This window comes from Polyodon spathula, chromosome 12 (assembly GCF_017654505.1).
Source record: "Polyodon spathula isolate WHYD16114869_AA chromosome 12, ASM1765450v1, whole genome shotgun sequence".
Classification (NCBI taxonomy): Eukaryota; Metazoa; Chordata; class Actinopteri; order Acipenseriformes; family Polyodontidae; genus Polyodon; species Polyodon spathula.
Genome location: NC_054545.1, coordinates 46,202,069 through 46,219,080, shown reverse-complemented (window position 1 = coordinate 46,219,080; position 17,012 = coordinate 46,202,069). Strand labels below are relative to the sequence as shown.

The window sequence follows — 17,012 nt, the reverse complement described above, 5'->3', positions numbered from 1 at the left end:
TCGAGGGCTCTGCTTTGTTCTTCTCCGTAATGCAGACATAATTACAACCTTAAAGATCTTCTATCTTTCCGTTTATTCTCTGATCTCAGCTCCACCCGCACCTCTGTACTATGACTATCTACCTATCCTCATATTTAATTGATTATAAGATACCCTTTTAAATATTGGTATATTTGCTTTATTACAATGTTAAAGTTATTGTCTTACTGCATGTTTTGGAGTATGATTTGTGGTTGATTGATTAATTTGGCGTTCACTTGCTCTGATCGTTCTATTAAAAATAAACAGCAGGGTTAAAACTCGCCAAGTAATGGCATTGTTGTGTGGAATGCTGGGTGAGTCATGTAATCTGGGGCTCAAAGGTTCAAACCCAGGTCATACGGAGTTACTGATATTGGCGGGGGACCATTTGCACTCCTGGACTCGAGAGGAAAATCGTCTGGGGTTGGTTGCCCCCTTACTGTGCCACACTGACCCCTAATGGTCAAGCGACAGACAAGGCCAGGCGGAGACCAGTCAATCAGAACTCTCCTGGGTTTAGTAGCGGCAAGAGCGGATTGTTAGATTGAGATTTGCGACATACATTAACAATACAATAAATATTATCTAACTGTAGGGGATAATGGATGATTGTAACAAGTGTAGAATGTTACTATTATTTTTCCAGTGAAGTCTTTTAAAATTCTAAAACTGGCCAGCATTGCAGAATAGAAGGTGTATGTTAATTTCAACCTGAAACATGTCTGTGTTGGCGCTAGTAGCTAACGCATTTAAAGTTCTGTTAAATTCTACACCATACAGGGACACTGCAGCTTCATCTTCTGCAGGAGCAGTCAGGTGGGTTTTTTTCGGGGGGGGGGGGGATTATTTCACCCCAGTACTTAAGTGTTTAACATGAGGATGGTTCATTGCGATACCAATTCCAAACACTCTCAAAGCTAAGGAGTTATTAAGAATTGCCTGTCAACGTATGAGGGTGGGGGGTGGATGTTCAATATCAAAGCAAAGGAGAAGATCAAAGTGAAGGCATGTTGGCCTCTGGTCATGTGACTGACGGTGATTCGACCTGATCATGTGACTGATGGTGATTCAGTAAAACCGAAGACACACCATACTTACTGACTACCTCAAAACAGATCGGTCATGCAGTATACCGCTGGAAATATAGCCATTTACTTTAAAGGGCCCCCTCCCCCGAAAATCGATTTTAAAACTTACAAGGTGGCAGTAAGGTACCTGCAAACAATGTAAAAACGGGCTATGATTTCAACGTTTGTTTTTTAGGTTAGGTATGGGATATTATATCTGTTCAAGCATTTATGAATAATGTAATTAGTGTTGAGTTAGTAAGAATGCATGAAAGCAATAGATTATTATTATTATTATTATTATTATTATTGTGTTATTTAGTAAATGTGTTTATGAAGTACTCTTGAGCAAAGCTTTAACCTTTTTTTCTATTTTATCAATTGTATTTACAATCTTTGCTTACAAAAGCACATAATGTGGCACCAGATCATCTAGGGAATGCGTGTGCGGAATTTATACTTTCTCAATCAACCACAAAAAATATATAGTTACGGTGCTTTGAAGAAATCATTTTTTTATCTGCAAGAATTCATGACTGTGCGTAGTTCTGACATGTGAGCTGATTGCTTCCAAATGCCACTGCCAGAATCAATCTTTCTGCTCAACGCTTGGGAGTTGTAATATGTTTTATTAGCCAAGCGGTTTATGGGCTGGTTCTGAATGTTTTTTTCGTTACTCATGAACGGAATTCTTAATGAAAACCATGCAGTGGAACGAACTCTCAAGAGTGAGCAGACTACAACACAAGCTTGGCTGCAGCGCGCGCGATGTCCCCAATACAAAGCACAGACGGTAATGGATAGCGTTGAGAAATGTGCTGCTCAGGAAAAATGCAAGAGTCATGTGCAATTAAGTAATATAAAGTAAAATGTGTTGATCGGTGAATGGGAACAGTTGAATCTTACCAAAATGGGGGCTTCCGGTTGGATAATAAATAAACAAAAAAATCCTCATACTGCATTTGAGATGGTATACACGTCTAACTGTGAATATGTATATTTTGCTAAATGGTTTTGAACGCATCTAATTTGACCCAAGCAGAGTGTAGGCCTATTCGAGTTTATTCCAGCGATAACTGGGCATTGATCCAATGACTTCCTCAATCGTAATAATGAACATTCAAACAGCAAAACTAATTGGATGACTGGCGAGTGTTTGCATAATAACACATTGAGTCATTGACATAACGTCCGCATAGCAGTGGCTATAACACAGACTGTCCCTCGGAATTTCATTGAAATGACTCGTTAAAATGGACGCAAAATGCATTGTTGTGCTTCTAGTTGGAGTTTTATCAATTGCATTCTGACTTCACGTTGGTCTGGGTTGGTGAGGGGGCGGGCGGGTTATGATGTCTACAATGTCACTTTTGCCATGACTGCTTCTAATATAGTACCAATATTTATTAAGAAATGATCAACATGCTGACATTGTTTGTTTAGGCCTACTTATAAACACAATTTAAATTTCGCATCGTTAAAACATACTGTGCGGAAATCAAATGGCTAACTAGATTCAGTTATGAATGCCAGATGTAAGCACTTCTGCACAGAAGCAAAAACAAAACAGCCAAAATGATGAGAATAACCCATAAGCCACATTTCTTAACAATGTGTTCGTAGACATGAAACAATGAGCCTACATTTGGATTAATGTCAAAAGGGGGAGTTGGCAACATATGCCGTAACCCAATTATTTACTTTAAAGACTAAAAAACATTGTTTTGCAGAATACATACGTGCAGTCAATTGATTGAAATCTCATTACACAGATATTTTTTAACACATTCTTGGTGTGTTCATATCACATTATATACAGAAGTGAACTTACAAATCGCTATCACAGCTAGGAGAAGAACGCTTCCAGCAGGCCTAGTGGCTCGGTACAATGAGTAGTATACCCGCTCCACGTGGAACGGTTTAGGAGTAATTAGGAAGTGCTTCCAGGCAAAAGCAATACAAAAAATAAATAAACCCAAACAACATCCATTCTTCCATGGGACCCTTTTTACACCACATCTCAGTATCTCTGCATTGATTAAGCAAAAACTTGAATACCACATGCTTCTTATATACAGATCATAGAGGACGAAATGGGTCATATCGTAAGTGTGCTCTGTGGGTTCCATATAAAGACCCATATGGGTCTTTGTCCTGGGACTGATTTTAATCTATAAAAACACCATTCTATTTCAGGGTTTTGCATATTCAAGACCGATTCTTCAATATATATAAGATTCTCTATATATAGTATATATATATATATATATATATATATATATATATATATATATATATATATATGGGTATTATTAAATAAGCTATATAAGATTTTCGCTAAGAAAGCATGATATTTATAATTTATTTATTTCATGTGACAAAATATTTAACCAAACATCACCAAAAAAAAAAAAATCAGTTATTAAAAAAAAAAAGTAAAAAAGGCAGTCATCTAATGCCATTCTACGTTTTCTTAAAAACAAACACGTTTTTTGTGGCAGATTTGCACTGTTACCAAATGGAATGAAGACCAAAAAATGTTGTGATGATCATTTTGTTGTAAATGTTGTTGTACATTTTGCAAATCTAATGAGTGTTTTTTTTTTTTTTTTTTTCCCTAACTCGGGTATTATATCATGTGTATATAATTTATTGTTTAATTCCATCTCGAATGCTTTATTAATGTTGCGAAGCAATGGAACACCTGTCTTATGAAATGTGCCCAATCCCACACTTGTAGTTGTTGCATCAGTGATAAGTTAGCTCGTATAATTATGACAAAAATCCAGAAATAATGAAGCAAGAAGAGAACATTATGATCTTTTATTTAAAACAAGTAACTTTGATGCAGTTCTTCAACACTTGACACAAACGTGTAGCACAGCGGTATCCAGCAATTGATTTATAATGAAAAATAACAAACAGATAATCGTATCAATGCTTATGAAAACGAGACAATAGTGGGTATGGTTATTTTCCATTGTTAGAGAGTCGGTGTTCAGACTAACGTTAAATACCATTCACACATAATGATACTAACTTGTGAAGTAATTTTCCACTCATAATGCTAAAGAAAGATATGAAAGCACGTTAAAACAGCTGGTAAATTGTTTTTTAAACATCCATGTTCCTCCCATTATTGGGCACTTGATTTTTTTCTTCAAATAAATGGGACAAATGTGAAGACTGTGTTGCCTTTTCGCGTGTCCAACTAGACTGTTAACAAAGACACTGGGAACAAAGGATGGGACTGTGGTGCAGATCCCTGGCAGGTATTCAATGAAGCCGCGGAACTACTGTATTTCTCCAGCTGTCAGCTGCACAAGAAAAACACCTGTACCTTATCTTTTGAGAAGATCGGCTTATTCTTTGTTGGGTTGTGACGTCACTGTGACGCGTAAATCGACCCGGGTCTTTTTCTCTTCTTTTCTTTAAAGAGTATTCCCGTTTATCAGGGTATTGTTATTCCAACAGGAAAAGGGTAAGCTGATTTGTTATATATATATATATATATATATATATATATATATATATATATATATATATATATATATATATAATGTCCATGTCACAGATTGCCCCAGAGTTTAAGCCCATCACCTGCAAAACCTCTTCATGAAACAAATAGTATTGTTTGTTTTATTGTAAGAACAAAATGAACATTTTAAGGACACACTCAACTTTTAGTAGACAGCGACCTCAATCAAAATCATAACCGCTGGCATAACCTGGCATTGGTACATCGTTTAGGACCGTAATTATGTGATCAAATCGGATTATATCTATTATATTATTATTATTATTATATGATATTATTATATATATTATAAATAATAATAATAATAATAATAATAATAATAATAATAATAATAATAATAATAATATTATAAAGTATTAAGCATATTTATGTATTATTAATTATAGTGTCAGAAATACCCAAGTGTTTCAATGCCATAGCTTTTTCAAATTATTTTCAAACATTTTTTTTTTTTTTTTTTTTTTTTGCGAGGCTGTAGATTTCTTCCTGTTTATATATTTATTTTTTAAATAAATAAATGTTGCATGTATTGTGTCAATAAAACTGCATTAAACATAATTTAAAAGGGCAAAATTTCCAAGATGTATAGTGCTATCAAATATAACTACCCTCGCTAGTCTGAGGTTTCGTAAAATCACCCTACAAAGTGAAGCAGCGTCTAGTTTAGGGTTGCATTCTGCTTGATAGAAAGATGACTTCTCCATGAGAGACTGACAAGCATCGAGGGTCGGAGAGAAATTGATACGCAGCTGCCAATCTATTGAGTGTAAAGTGACGATTGTTCCTGTGCAAAGCACTGAGCACTTGCAATTAAAATAATCAATTTATACTGCAGAACAACAGATGAACAATCTTTAGGAACCTGCTTGTGTTCTGTCTGCTTATTATTAATATTATTATTATATAAGGGGTTATGAATATAAAAGTTAAACAATTGCATGAGACGTGAAAAATGTTGTTATAGGTAATATTAATAATAATTTAAACTGCACATGTCTGTATTTTTTTTTTTATATAATTTGTGTTGTATTATTCAGATTTGTGGTTATACACAAACATTTTTTAAAAGTATAAACGTATTTGTAATGTTATACTGTGACTTTCTGAATTATATTTCACAGGCTTCTGTCTGCTGTGTGTACGACTTTGAGACGTGCTTTAATGTTGTTACATGCTTTTCAGCATGAAAATCCTTTTTTCCAACATTGTGCGTACAGCAAACTTTGTCATTTAATAAGCTGTCATATCAAAGCCAGAAGATTTGTGTAAACGTCCACGTGAATGTCTAGGCTTTTGTTTAATACACTAATCAATTCATTAAAACAGGTGTATAACCATCTCTTAATAGTATTTTAGCTTTATGTAAACATGTCTTTATTTCTACTTTACTTTGGTTGCAACGCATTGAACATTTCTAGGATGTATGAAACCATTCTGTAGCTAAAATTTGTGATTTTAGACACACGACCATGTTATCTACAGCGCTTTGCATCACTATATTATTAACTAGTCGAATGAAACCTGATGGATAATGTTACGTTAACATGTATGAATTACATACCGCTTTGTAGTTTTCCCACATGCTTACAGGAAAACTGACAAAAAAGTGACATTTCGAAAACTAACATGAAATACTACTGTACTAATATTATGGTACACTGGTAGACTTTTGCAATAGACTTTTGCAATTTCTTTGATTACTAAGTATAAATAATTATAGTTTTATTTTACATTATATATATATATATATATATATATATATATATATATATATATATATATATATATATATATATATATATATATATATATATATATCATATATTATATATTTACACAAGTTACTGTATTACGTGTTATGTATATTTAAACAAAGTTCATGGCTGTATAATATAGTGTCTCTATATTACTAACAGACCTACTAGTAATATAACCTTGCATATTCTTGGTTTTTGTATTGTAACCTTTCCAAAACAAACACATTGTTTCACTGTATACGAATACAAATGATATAATGTAAATCCATATTAAATAGATTGAGTAATAGCTCATGCTTAATGAATGCATGTACAATAACACATATTAATTTATAATTTACCACTGATAGATCCTCCATGCCGTTGAGCTGCATCAAATCTCTATTTGTGAAATTGATTTAGTGTGATATACAGCAATCCAGTGACTACAAACCACAACGTATAAAAGCCATTAATAGTTGATGTGGGAATCACACGAGGGATGTATTTGCATTGCATTTAGGGAAAATAGCAGAGGCAGGCAAAAAAAAGCAAGTGCTATAATTAAGAGTTAATGTGTGTTAAACCCCTCATACCACACGTATTAAAAAGTCTTCATTTGCATTGCATTTTTACAAAGCCTTAATGTCTGCAATCGGGTCCAGTAACTACTACTCTCACAGAAGTCAATATAAACAAGAACTATCGTTTCTCTATAAATAGAGAGCCTGGCTGCCTGTCTGTCTCTCCCAACCGTGCTTAATTACTGAACTTCTCATTCTAAATAATTTCTCTCTCTCTCTCTCTCTCTCTCTCTCTCTCTCTCTCTCTCTCTCTCTCTCTCTCTCTCTCTATATCTATTATATATATATATATACTCTCACTCACTCACACACACACCACACACACACCACACACACACACACACACACATATGTGTGCCATTCAGTAATACACATGAACCATTTCTATCAAACCGTATACCGGTAGTTATTCATAATAGGATCTATGTGAAGATAATTTGAAACTGGTCCAAATTCTGCGGTTGATCTGTAACGTGAATAACAACACAGTCTATAATTTAGACTAACCTTCGGATTTCCTTATGTTTAAACGGTGTTTATTAATATAGTGTACTGTGCGTTATATATTGGTGGGGGGGTGGTGGGGGGGGGGGGTGGGGGGGGGGTGTATTTACATTGTGTCACAGTTCCTTGTTTTTTTATATAGTGAACCAGTATATATTTGTAAAAAGTCCGGTGGGCTGTTCGCAATGGGTAGTACATTTTGAGTTGGTGAATAATGTGTGGTTCAAATTGTTGCCTGTTTAGGTCTCCAATTACAAAAAATCGCATGTCTTGAATTACATTCGGGAGCAGAAATGTGACTTTTATATGACAAGTTACACAGATTAAAGCTTTTATATGTCATAGTTAATTTATTCATCTATGTTTATCTATCTACATGTACAATATACAGTCCATGTGTGTGTGTGTGTGTGTATACATTGAGAAATGGTTAATGCAGTATTGATTAAGAGCACTACATAATTTGTGTACAACAAAGGGCAGAATGTTCAGCAAAGTATAAATTTAAAAAAGGAAAATACAATGTTTGTTTTAATATTAATTAATGTTCTTTAATTTAAGCCATTCTATTGTTATAATGTCCAATTTGTAACAACCATCCTCACAAAAGGAAATTGGAGGGAAAACACATAACAAGATGGTACGATATTAATGTCACAAAAACTCTACCACTTAAGCACACTTTCGAGTAATTAGATTTTTTTAAATGTGACTTAAACATTTGTATTTACTTTTGTGTGAAAACTGACACTTTTAACACAAACTGGATTTACTATAATCACATTTTTTTCAGTTATCATGTTGGTCACCAGCACACACATGCGCGCGTTTACCAAATGGTTTTTCAAACCGCTCAATGTATGCAATTGTGACGTGGATACGATCGTGAAGGGCTAAAATTAAAATGAACCTACACTTGGTTTGGAATATATATAGTTTCTGGAAACCTCTCAAATTTGCTAGGGGCCATATCAAAATGTCAAATCGTCGTAAGTTGTATCATTAGATATGTCGTGTCATGGTATCGCTTGTCTTAAGAGACAACCGAAGATTCTGTGTCTGAGAGCTTAACAAAATTATTTACACCAAAATACTGTTAAACTCGTCGTCTGTTTTTTTTTTTTTTTTTTTTTTTTTTTTTTTTTTTTTAATAATGGCAGCCAAATTACTGACACGTTTCAGTGTAAACGAAAAGAAAGACAAGTCTTCGTGTAAAATTGCCAGATTACTTGAAGCCGACCTGACGTTAGTAGCTGAAAGGCAGCTTTCATTAACTTCTGTTAATTATCTTAATCAAGGTTGCCTCCGGGTATGTGTGACATAGTAAACTACCTCAGCCAATCAGCGGCCTCGATGCAGCTAGCCAAGTGGGGTCGTGACACATCATATCCATATGTATGAAGCGTTCAAGGAAATTCTGGAGTTTTTCCTTGATTTGTGAGGGATTTCTCGTTAACTCCATTTAACTCCACAATTGTAAGGGAGGAATCGAGACTACCGCAAAGCTCTGAAGATCTGGAAATATATGCAAATATATAGGGATCGTTTACATTGCTGATGGATCGGGGGAAGCTTTACTCTCGTTAGCGTTTGCATGCAACTTTTATATGGACTGCTTGTTCAATGATGAGTTCTATGACCGATAGTTTGCTTGCCTCAGACCCGTCTAAATCGGCCTTTTTGGAGTTTGGACACGGACTTTCATCCCACCAGCAGCATTCCCCTAGGCTGTCTCACAACCACTACCCCGTGCAAGGCTTGCACTCGGGCGGGCACCCGCAGCACGAAGGTCCCTTCTCTCCCAGCGCTTCCTCTTATAGCCGCTCGCTGGCGTACCCCTACCCCGGCGCGGTGAGCAGCCATCACCAGAGCGCTTACCTCTCCTACCAGCACAACACCCACAGTAGCACTTTAACACACACGAGGATAGACGACCCAGGTAGGTGTTTGAAAAGTATTTGCTATTTAAAACATACACACACACACACACACACATATATATATATATATATATATATATATATATATATATATATATATATATATATATATATATATATATATATATATATATATATAAATAAACATTAGGGTTTCTCCGCAGCTAGTTAATAGTTTAGTGCATGTCACGAATTTAATCTAGAACTCTCTGCAATTTGACAGCAGCAGTTTTATTGTTAATCTTTACGCATAAACATAAAACAACACCCTTTGCAATGAGGAAGAAATATGAAGTGTGGGTTCAGTTTAATCATTTGTTATGGCAAATTCGACAATATTTGATCTATAATTGTACAAGAGATTATATAGCTCAGAATGACTCCTAAGTGTCTCTGCTGTGGGGGTGTTATTTATAAACGTAATCCGAATAAGCAAAGGTGTGTCGTGAAGTCGCTGTCCCCCTTTAAGCGACTCTGGGAAGATTGTGTTTTTGTTAAATTCGTAATTAAAATCTTTTAAGTGGGTTTTAACGGTGGCTCGTGCCTACAATCATTCAGCTCTCCTAAATAAATCGGAAGTACAGTTTAAATGAAACCAAATGCCTCAATAACTCAACTACATTTGTTAACTTTATTTGTACTCCAAAGTTCATTCGGGTATTTGTTCCCCACAAACGATTATATCTGGTTTTCACTTAAATGATACATTTCCCTATAGTCTTAACGTCATCACCGCAAATGAAACCTGGTAGGAAACCGGGAAACCCCAGCTGGAACGCAGACTGTGTGTTTGCTGGTTTGCAAATCCATTACATTGTTGCAATCTTCAGCTCTAAATTATTCAACCATTTATAAAATAAATAATCGTATAGGGCCTGTTTTTTTCGACTGATTTTGTAGCTCTACGACCAAAACATCTATAGGCCTAATTGTCATATTTTAATACTAATAAGACGGAACCGCACTTAACAATATGTCTTTATTTTTACTTTAATTTGGTTGTAACGCATCGAGCATTTATAGGCTGTATATTCTGAAGTTAACATTTGTGATTTTAGGCACACGACACTGTTATCTACAGCGGTTTGCATCACTATATTATTAACTAGTCGAATGAAATCTGATGGATAATGTTACGTTAACATGTATGAATTACATACCGCTTTGTAGTTTTCCCATATGCTTACCGGAAAACTAACAAAAAGGTGACATTTCGAAATCTAACATGAAATACTACTGTATTAGTATTGTGGTACACTGGTAGACTTTTGCAATATAATATGCAGTTTATTTGATTACATTGTGTTTATATATATATATATATATATGTGTGTGTGTATATTTATATATATATATATATATATATATATATATATATATATATATATATATATATATATATATACACACACATTAAAATGTGTACTATGCAAATCAATGCGTTATGTATATTTAAACAAAAGTTTATGGCTGTATGACAATAAGACAATAAGCTAAACACAGACCGTGTTATCTACAACTATGGCATATGCTTTGCATCACTCTATATAATTAACTAGTCAAATGAAACCTGCTGAATAATGTTACGTTAACATGAGTTACATACCGCTTTGTAGTTGTAGTTGACAAAGCAACATTTCGAAATCTAACATGAAATACTACTGTGCTACTATTATGGTAGACATTTACGATATAATTTTGTAATTCATTTGATTACATGGTGTTAAATAAAATGTATATATATATATATATATATATATATATATATATATATATATATATATATATATATATATATATATATATACCTCAATACCCAGTGTGATGCAAAACCTTTGACCATAGCTGTGCTATAGTTAGGTCATACACATATCATATAGAGAAAACTAAACACAACACAACAATGGGATGAATGCTTTAAACTGATATTGTGAATACGCTGCTGCCCATGTGTGTGTGTCTCTTGGATATTGGCCATGTTCTTTATTTGTTTTTAATCCCACACATTTCTCAATACGCCCCTTTTAGATAGGCCTACAGTACTATGAAAACTAATAACATGGCACATATGTTTTATTGCTCATAACTGTATCTGCGCTGGGGTTAAATCGATTAATGTTCTGCTGTTTTCTGATATTCGTCTGTATTCTAAATCAAGTCTGCTAAAAGGCAAATATAGTTCAGCATATTTGCTGGTCAAATCATATTATCATACGTTTACAGTTTTTAGTGTGTGTGTGTGTGTGTGGTGTGTGTGTGTGTGTGTGTGTGTGTGTGTGTATATATATATATATATATATATATATATATATATATATATATATATATATATAATAATGGTGCTTTGTTTAGATGGACAAAAAACTAGATAGATGTGTGTGTGTGTGTGTTATGCCCGAAGAAAAGTATGTTCTCCAGTCGCTTTGCTTTATTGTCACATGTCCTGCTTTCGGTGTATAGCCTATAATAGTTTAATCCCATCGCTTTGTAAAGAAAGGATGTATTGTAACATTTGCTGTTGACAGACACTAAAACAACAAAAGAGGGGTTTGTTAAAGACTCCGCTATTGTTGTAAAAATGACATCCCCACACTGGCTCTCATAGATACGCCCTCACACTGGCGTAGAGCTCTCGCACATATCTATGCACGTTTCATAAAGTCATTATTTTCATTTTTTAAAGAGCTCTCGCACATATCTATGCACGTTTCATAAAGTCATTATTTTCATTTTTTAAAGAGCTCTCGCACATATCTATGCACGTTTCATAAAGTCATTATTTTCATTTTTTAACGGTTTGTGTCAATGGGATTATTAACGTTGGTATTAATATGAGTTCATATAGTGCAAAAAACAAAATATAACAGGGAATTTGCCATCTAGAAAAAACACAGATTGTATTCTAAAAGCTTGAGTATTAGACTTAAATACAAAATTGACTTGAATTTATTTAGGTTTAAAACTAACATTATTCCATAAAAGCAATAACAACATAAATAGAAAGATTGCAATTATAGGAATATATAACAACAATAAAATAATTTCAGCGAGGCAAATTAAGAAAACAAACCGATTTAGACAAAGGACAGTGGGATAATCAAATAGGGTGCAGCCCAGCGGTGTAGGCTTTGACCCATATTAAAATATACAGTAGGAGATATATACATGAAACACCTAATGTGTAATGATATTCACACTTCTTGCATACATTGACTGAGAGCTCAACTCTATGGCCCAAGCAATGGCGCAGAAGTAAGATTTGCTAATAAAAACAACTCCTGAAACGGGTTGAAGATTCTGTAATCATATTGGAATGCCCGAAAAGAAAGCTACTTGGTTTCATACGACCTTTGGTTATTTTATTTGCCCAAAGATCGTCCGTTTTTTTATTATGTGTATGATGGCGGTGCGGCTTCTGGAAATACAACACAAGCATACCTTATTCACACAGTATACGTATATAAAGGGGTTTTGATTTACATGTGTTTTGATTAAGCTAATTCTTCTTTTAGACCTGTGATCTTTCTCAGTGCGAACTCATCGAAGCAGAGGATCATGTGAAAAAGGGAAAATAGACTCTAAAACGTTATATTTAGTCATTGTGGATAATAATAATAATAATAATAATAATAATAATAATAAATAATAATAATAATAATAATAATATTTGTTATTTTCAAAGCTTTCTCTCTGGTTTTAAATGGACAAAGTAGGCCCACATGTTAATTTTACAAAAGTAGATAGTAATGTAATGTAAGGGTTCCTAAGCAACTTCAAGTTGTTTGTTTCTCAAATCGATAACAGCGACATGGAATAGCGGGGTTTTTATACATTACTTTTGAAATTATCATAAAGTGTGTTTTTTCCCCCCTGATGGTGTTTGTATTGGTTTGCTGCTACCTGTAAATCTTTAATTAATGGTGCAATTTTAAAGACGTCCACGTATTGGCCTATATAAATCAAACGGCTGTCAGAAATGAAATAACCGAGGTGATCAATATTATTTAAACGCACACGCACACACGATAGGCTGCTACATCGTTTTATAATCATCGTCTATGTACAAGTCGGTCGGTATTAAATATTATAATATAATGGATAATTTTAATGGTCTTTAAAAACCTAAACACACAACACTGCTACAACAAGCATAACGTAATATTTTAGTAAATGCATGCAAGCAATTTGTTTCCTAATGAAGGAGCGGTATAATTTAATTTCGTTTGTTTATGGAAACTTGGTCCTTTTTCTGAGAAATCTCATCTCTGTTACACAGTGTTTGCTTGTTACAGTGAAATGTGTTGCATCAAAATTCTATTTGTTAATGAGTATTTGTTTATTCGCTAAAGATCGCGAGAAGACGGTAATCGAGAATGGAGAGATCAGACTGAATGGCAAAGGAAAGAAGATCCGGAAACCTCGAACGATTTACTCCAGTTTACAACTCCAGGCTTTGAATCAGAGATTTCAGCAAACCCAGTACTTGGCACTGCCGGAGAGGGCCGATCTGGCGGCTAAACTGGGGGTTACCCAGACCCAGGTTGGTATTATGTATTTCTCAGCAGACGCCCTTACCCAGGGCGACTTGCAGCTGTATGCAGAATTACAGTACATACCATGAATTACAGCACAATTAAGAGCAAGATACAAAATACATTGACTTCTGCCCTAATAAGAGCAAATACAAAAAAAGTATACGATTTGATATCGGGGCAGTTCAAGAGCAGATAACAGTGCTGATAGTTACATCAGGGTTAGATACGCGTGCAGGTGAAATACAAAATACTACAGATTGGGTTCAGTGCAGGATTGAATACAGTAAAATAAGAAGCAGATAAGTACAAGTTAAAGTGCATTAAAGGCAGAGTGCTGTATTGTCCAGAAGGGAATATTAGAGCCCTAACGAAGTGATGCAAAGTAGGCAGTGGTGTGCTTATCGTGCACTGTTTATGCGCACCCCCTTTCACGAACCAAAATATAGCAACTTTATAACCAGACACTTTGCATGTGTATTGCTCAATCGATCGATACATTTCCCACCCTGACAAAATACAAATTAAAACCATTGATATGTCCACAATAAACGCAGTTGGTAACATGATATGATGCAGTTTTTAATCAGATGCTGAACTCCCGCGAAAGGAAATTATGTTAAACAGAGACCATTAATTAGATTGTTACCTATATTACAAATATGTATATATACACCCTTAACCGGCATACAAGAGAGTGAAGGTAACGTACAAATCAACGAAGTAGCATGCCGGCCAATATCATCAAAACATGTCTACATAAAATTCACTGTTACTATGAACAAAGAAAAAAATATTTTAGAAAGGGAACATATTGATATATCCTGTTTTAAGGTCTGTAAAAGTTTAACACAAGCAGCTGTACCGCCCGAACACATTAGGACGTTTTAGAATAGACAACACGTTCCAATATGCATCTTGCGATATTCTTTTCGAATTCTGCAATATACAATACACTTGGGCTGTTTATAGTTTTCAGTAGTATGTATTACAGTAGCTATTGAACAATAGTTGCACTAAACGATAAAGGCAGTTCCAACGTTCTGGATTGTTCAGCTCTGTATTTACCGGTACATAAAAGAAACGGATTTTGAGAATAACATTAGTCTGTTCAGAATGCTGTATTTTTTAAAACGATTATTCTAAACTAGTTATTTATATAGGTTTAAAGACGTCTTATGTCTATAAACATACATACATCTCTTCAAAAAATGTTTGACCTTGCAAACCTTTAACCAAAAGTTATCTTAAATACGGGGTAAACCTACATCACTCCAAAAAATTAAGAATCTAAAAAACATGAATTAGCCTGGAAGGGGCAACTTGATTGAACTCTTGTGCAAGTGAGAGACACACATGCTAATGCACGGGGGTTAGTAGCGAGCCTAGACAGTTTTATCATTCGCCAATCTGGTAGAATCATTTGAACATTCAGAATTTCTGTCTGAATGGGAAAACATGAATGTCTTACAGCTAAGAATACAAAAGTGAAATTGTGATTGTTAATATATCCTATACTGCGTTGGAAAATTATTATTTTATTTAAACAAACACATACATATAAAATGTAGTCTTTCGGTTCATAAAAATAATTAAAAAACAAACAAAAAAACCCATGTCAACTATATATACATATATATATATATATATATATATATATATATATGTGTGTGTGTGTGTGTGTGTGTGTGTGTGTGTGTGTGTGTGTATGTTTGTGTGTGTGTAAAAAAAGAACTTTTCAAGAAGCTTAAATCTTGCCTTTATCAAATTTTGGATTGAATACTAAATTATATAAATTACAACGGGGTCCTATCATTATATTGTGGACCTATAGCAGTGATACTATACAAATGCATGGTTCAGTGGGGCTGGGTTGTGGATTAAAGTATTTTGAGGTTAGTTTTATTTGTCAATCTTTTCAAGATGAGATCTTGCCAGCTGTAAACTAATATTGCTCCCGAACAAACCACTAGTCATTGCTAGGATACGACATAGACTTTGAGTATAATATTCACATGCAAGTTGAAAACATCAGATTAAATACGATTTGGTAAAATTGTTACAGGGTGATTATATTCCGTATTGCCAGGAGCAAATAGATTGTATTTATTGTTCCACTCCATTGTATTCATAATCTACAATTTTAAAGCAGTCATCAGATAAGCATATCTCAGCAAACAGATGGATAATTGTAGATACAGTATTGAAAATGAATAGCAGCAGGTAATTAGTGGCTAATTATGGTCTTAACTGATGGAAGACTATTGTGCAGGTTATGACAGTTTATACCATATGAAAATCAATGAGTGTTTTTTTCTGTCGTTGAAGGTTAAGATTTGGTTTCAAAACAAACGTTCCAAGTACAAGAAGATTATGAAGCATGGCCCAAGCGGACCTGAAGGGGAGCATCTGCACACCACCTCATCCATCTCGCCATGTCCACCCAACATACCCCATCTCTGGGACGTCTCCATGGCCAACAAAGGTGCGCCAATGCCTGCCAGTAGCTACATGAACAATTTTGGACACTGGTACCCAACGCACCACCAGGACAATATGTCAAGACCTCAAATGATGTGATTTGGATCATATCTTCCAAAAAGACTTTTTAAACATGGAAACAAAGAAAAAAAAAACAGAAATCCCTACAGACAGACTTCATGAGGCTTTGCGAGTGCTATTTTTATTTTAATTTTTCGAATGGAATATATAATATTATATATATATATATATATATATATATATATATATATATATATATATATATATATATATATATATGTAAACCTCAATATTTTGGACTTACCGGAACGTGAAGTTTATTCAAAACTAAAGACTTGAAACAAAAAACTTTTGAAATATTTGGAAAAACAGAACACAAAAAAAAAGGGTAATAATTAAATTATTGTTATATTTTTAAGAAATCCCAAGATTGGAATAGACATAACTATTGGATCGGGATAAAGAAAAAAAAAACAACTCACGTATCAAATTTTGCATTCATGGATTTGTATGCTCTTAATGAAACATTGTTAAGGTTGATTGAAATAATACAGCTATTTCGTGTGTGCAGTTTCAAAGCAGCAAGCC

General features: G+C 34.2%; 1 protein-coding gene across 1 annotated transcript; it reads left to right on the top strand.

The window, feature by feature from the left end:
* The first annotated feature begins 8,843 nt into the window (after positions 1 to 8,843).
* On the top strand, positions 8,844 to 16,613 carry LOC121324988 (homeobox protein Dlx4b-like). The gene is made up of 3 exons (XM_041267252.1): positions 8,844 to 9,389; positions 13,740 to 13,930; positions 16,251 to 16,613. The coding sequence occupies exons 1-3, from the start codon at positions 9,074 to 9,076 to the stop codon at positions 16,500 to 16,502; spliced, it is 759 nt and encodes a 252-aa protein (XP_041123186.1). The 5' UTR covers positions 8,844 to 9,073; the 3' UTR covers positions 16,503 to 16,613.
* The last annotated feature ends 399 nt before the right edge of the window (positions 16,614 to 17,012 follow it).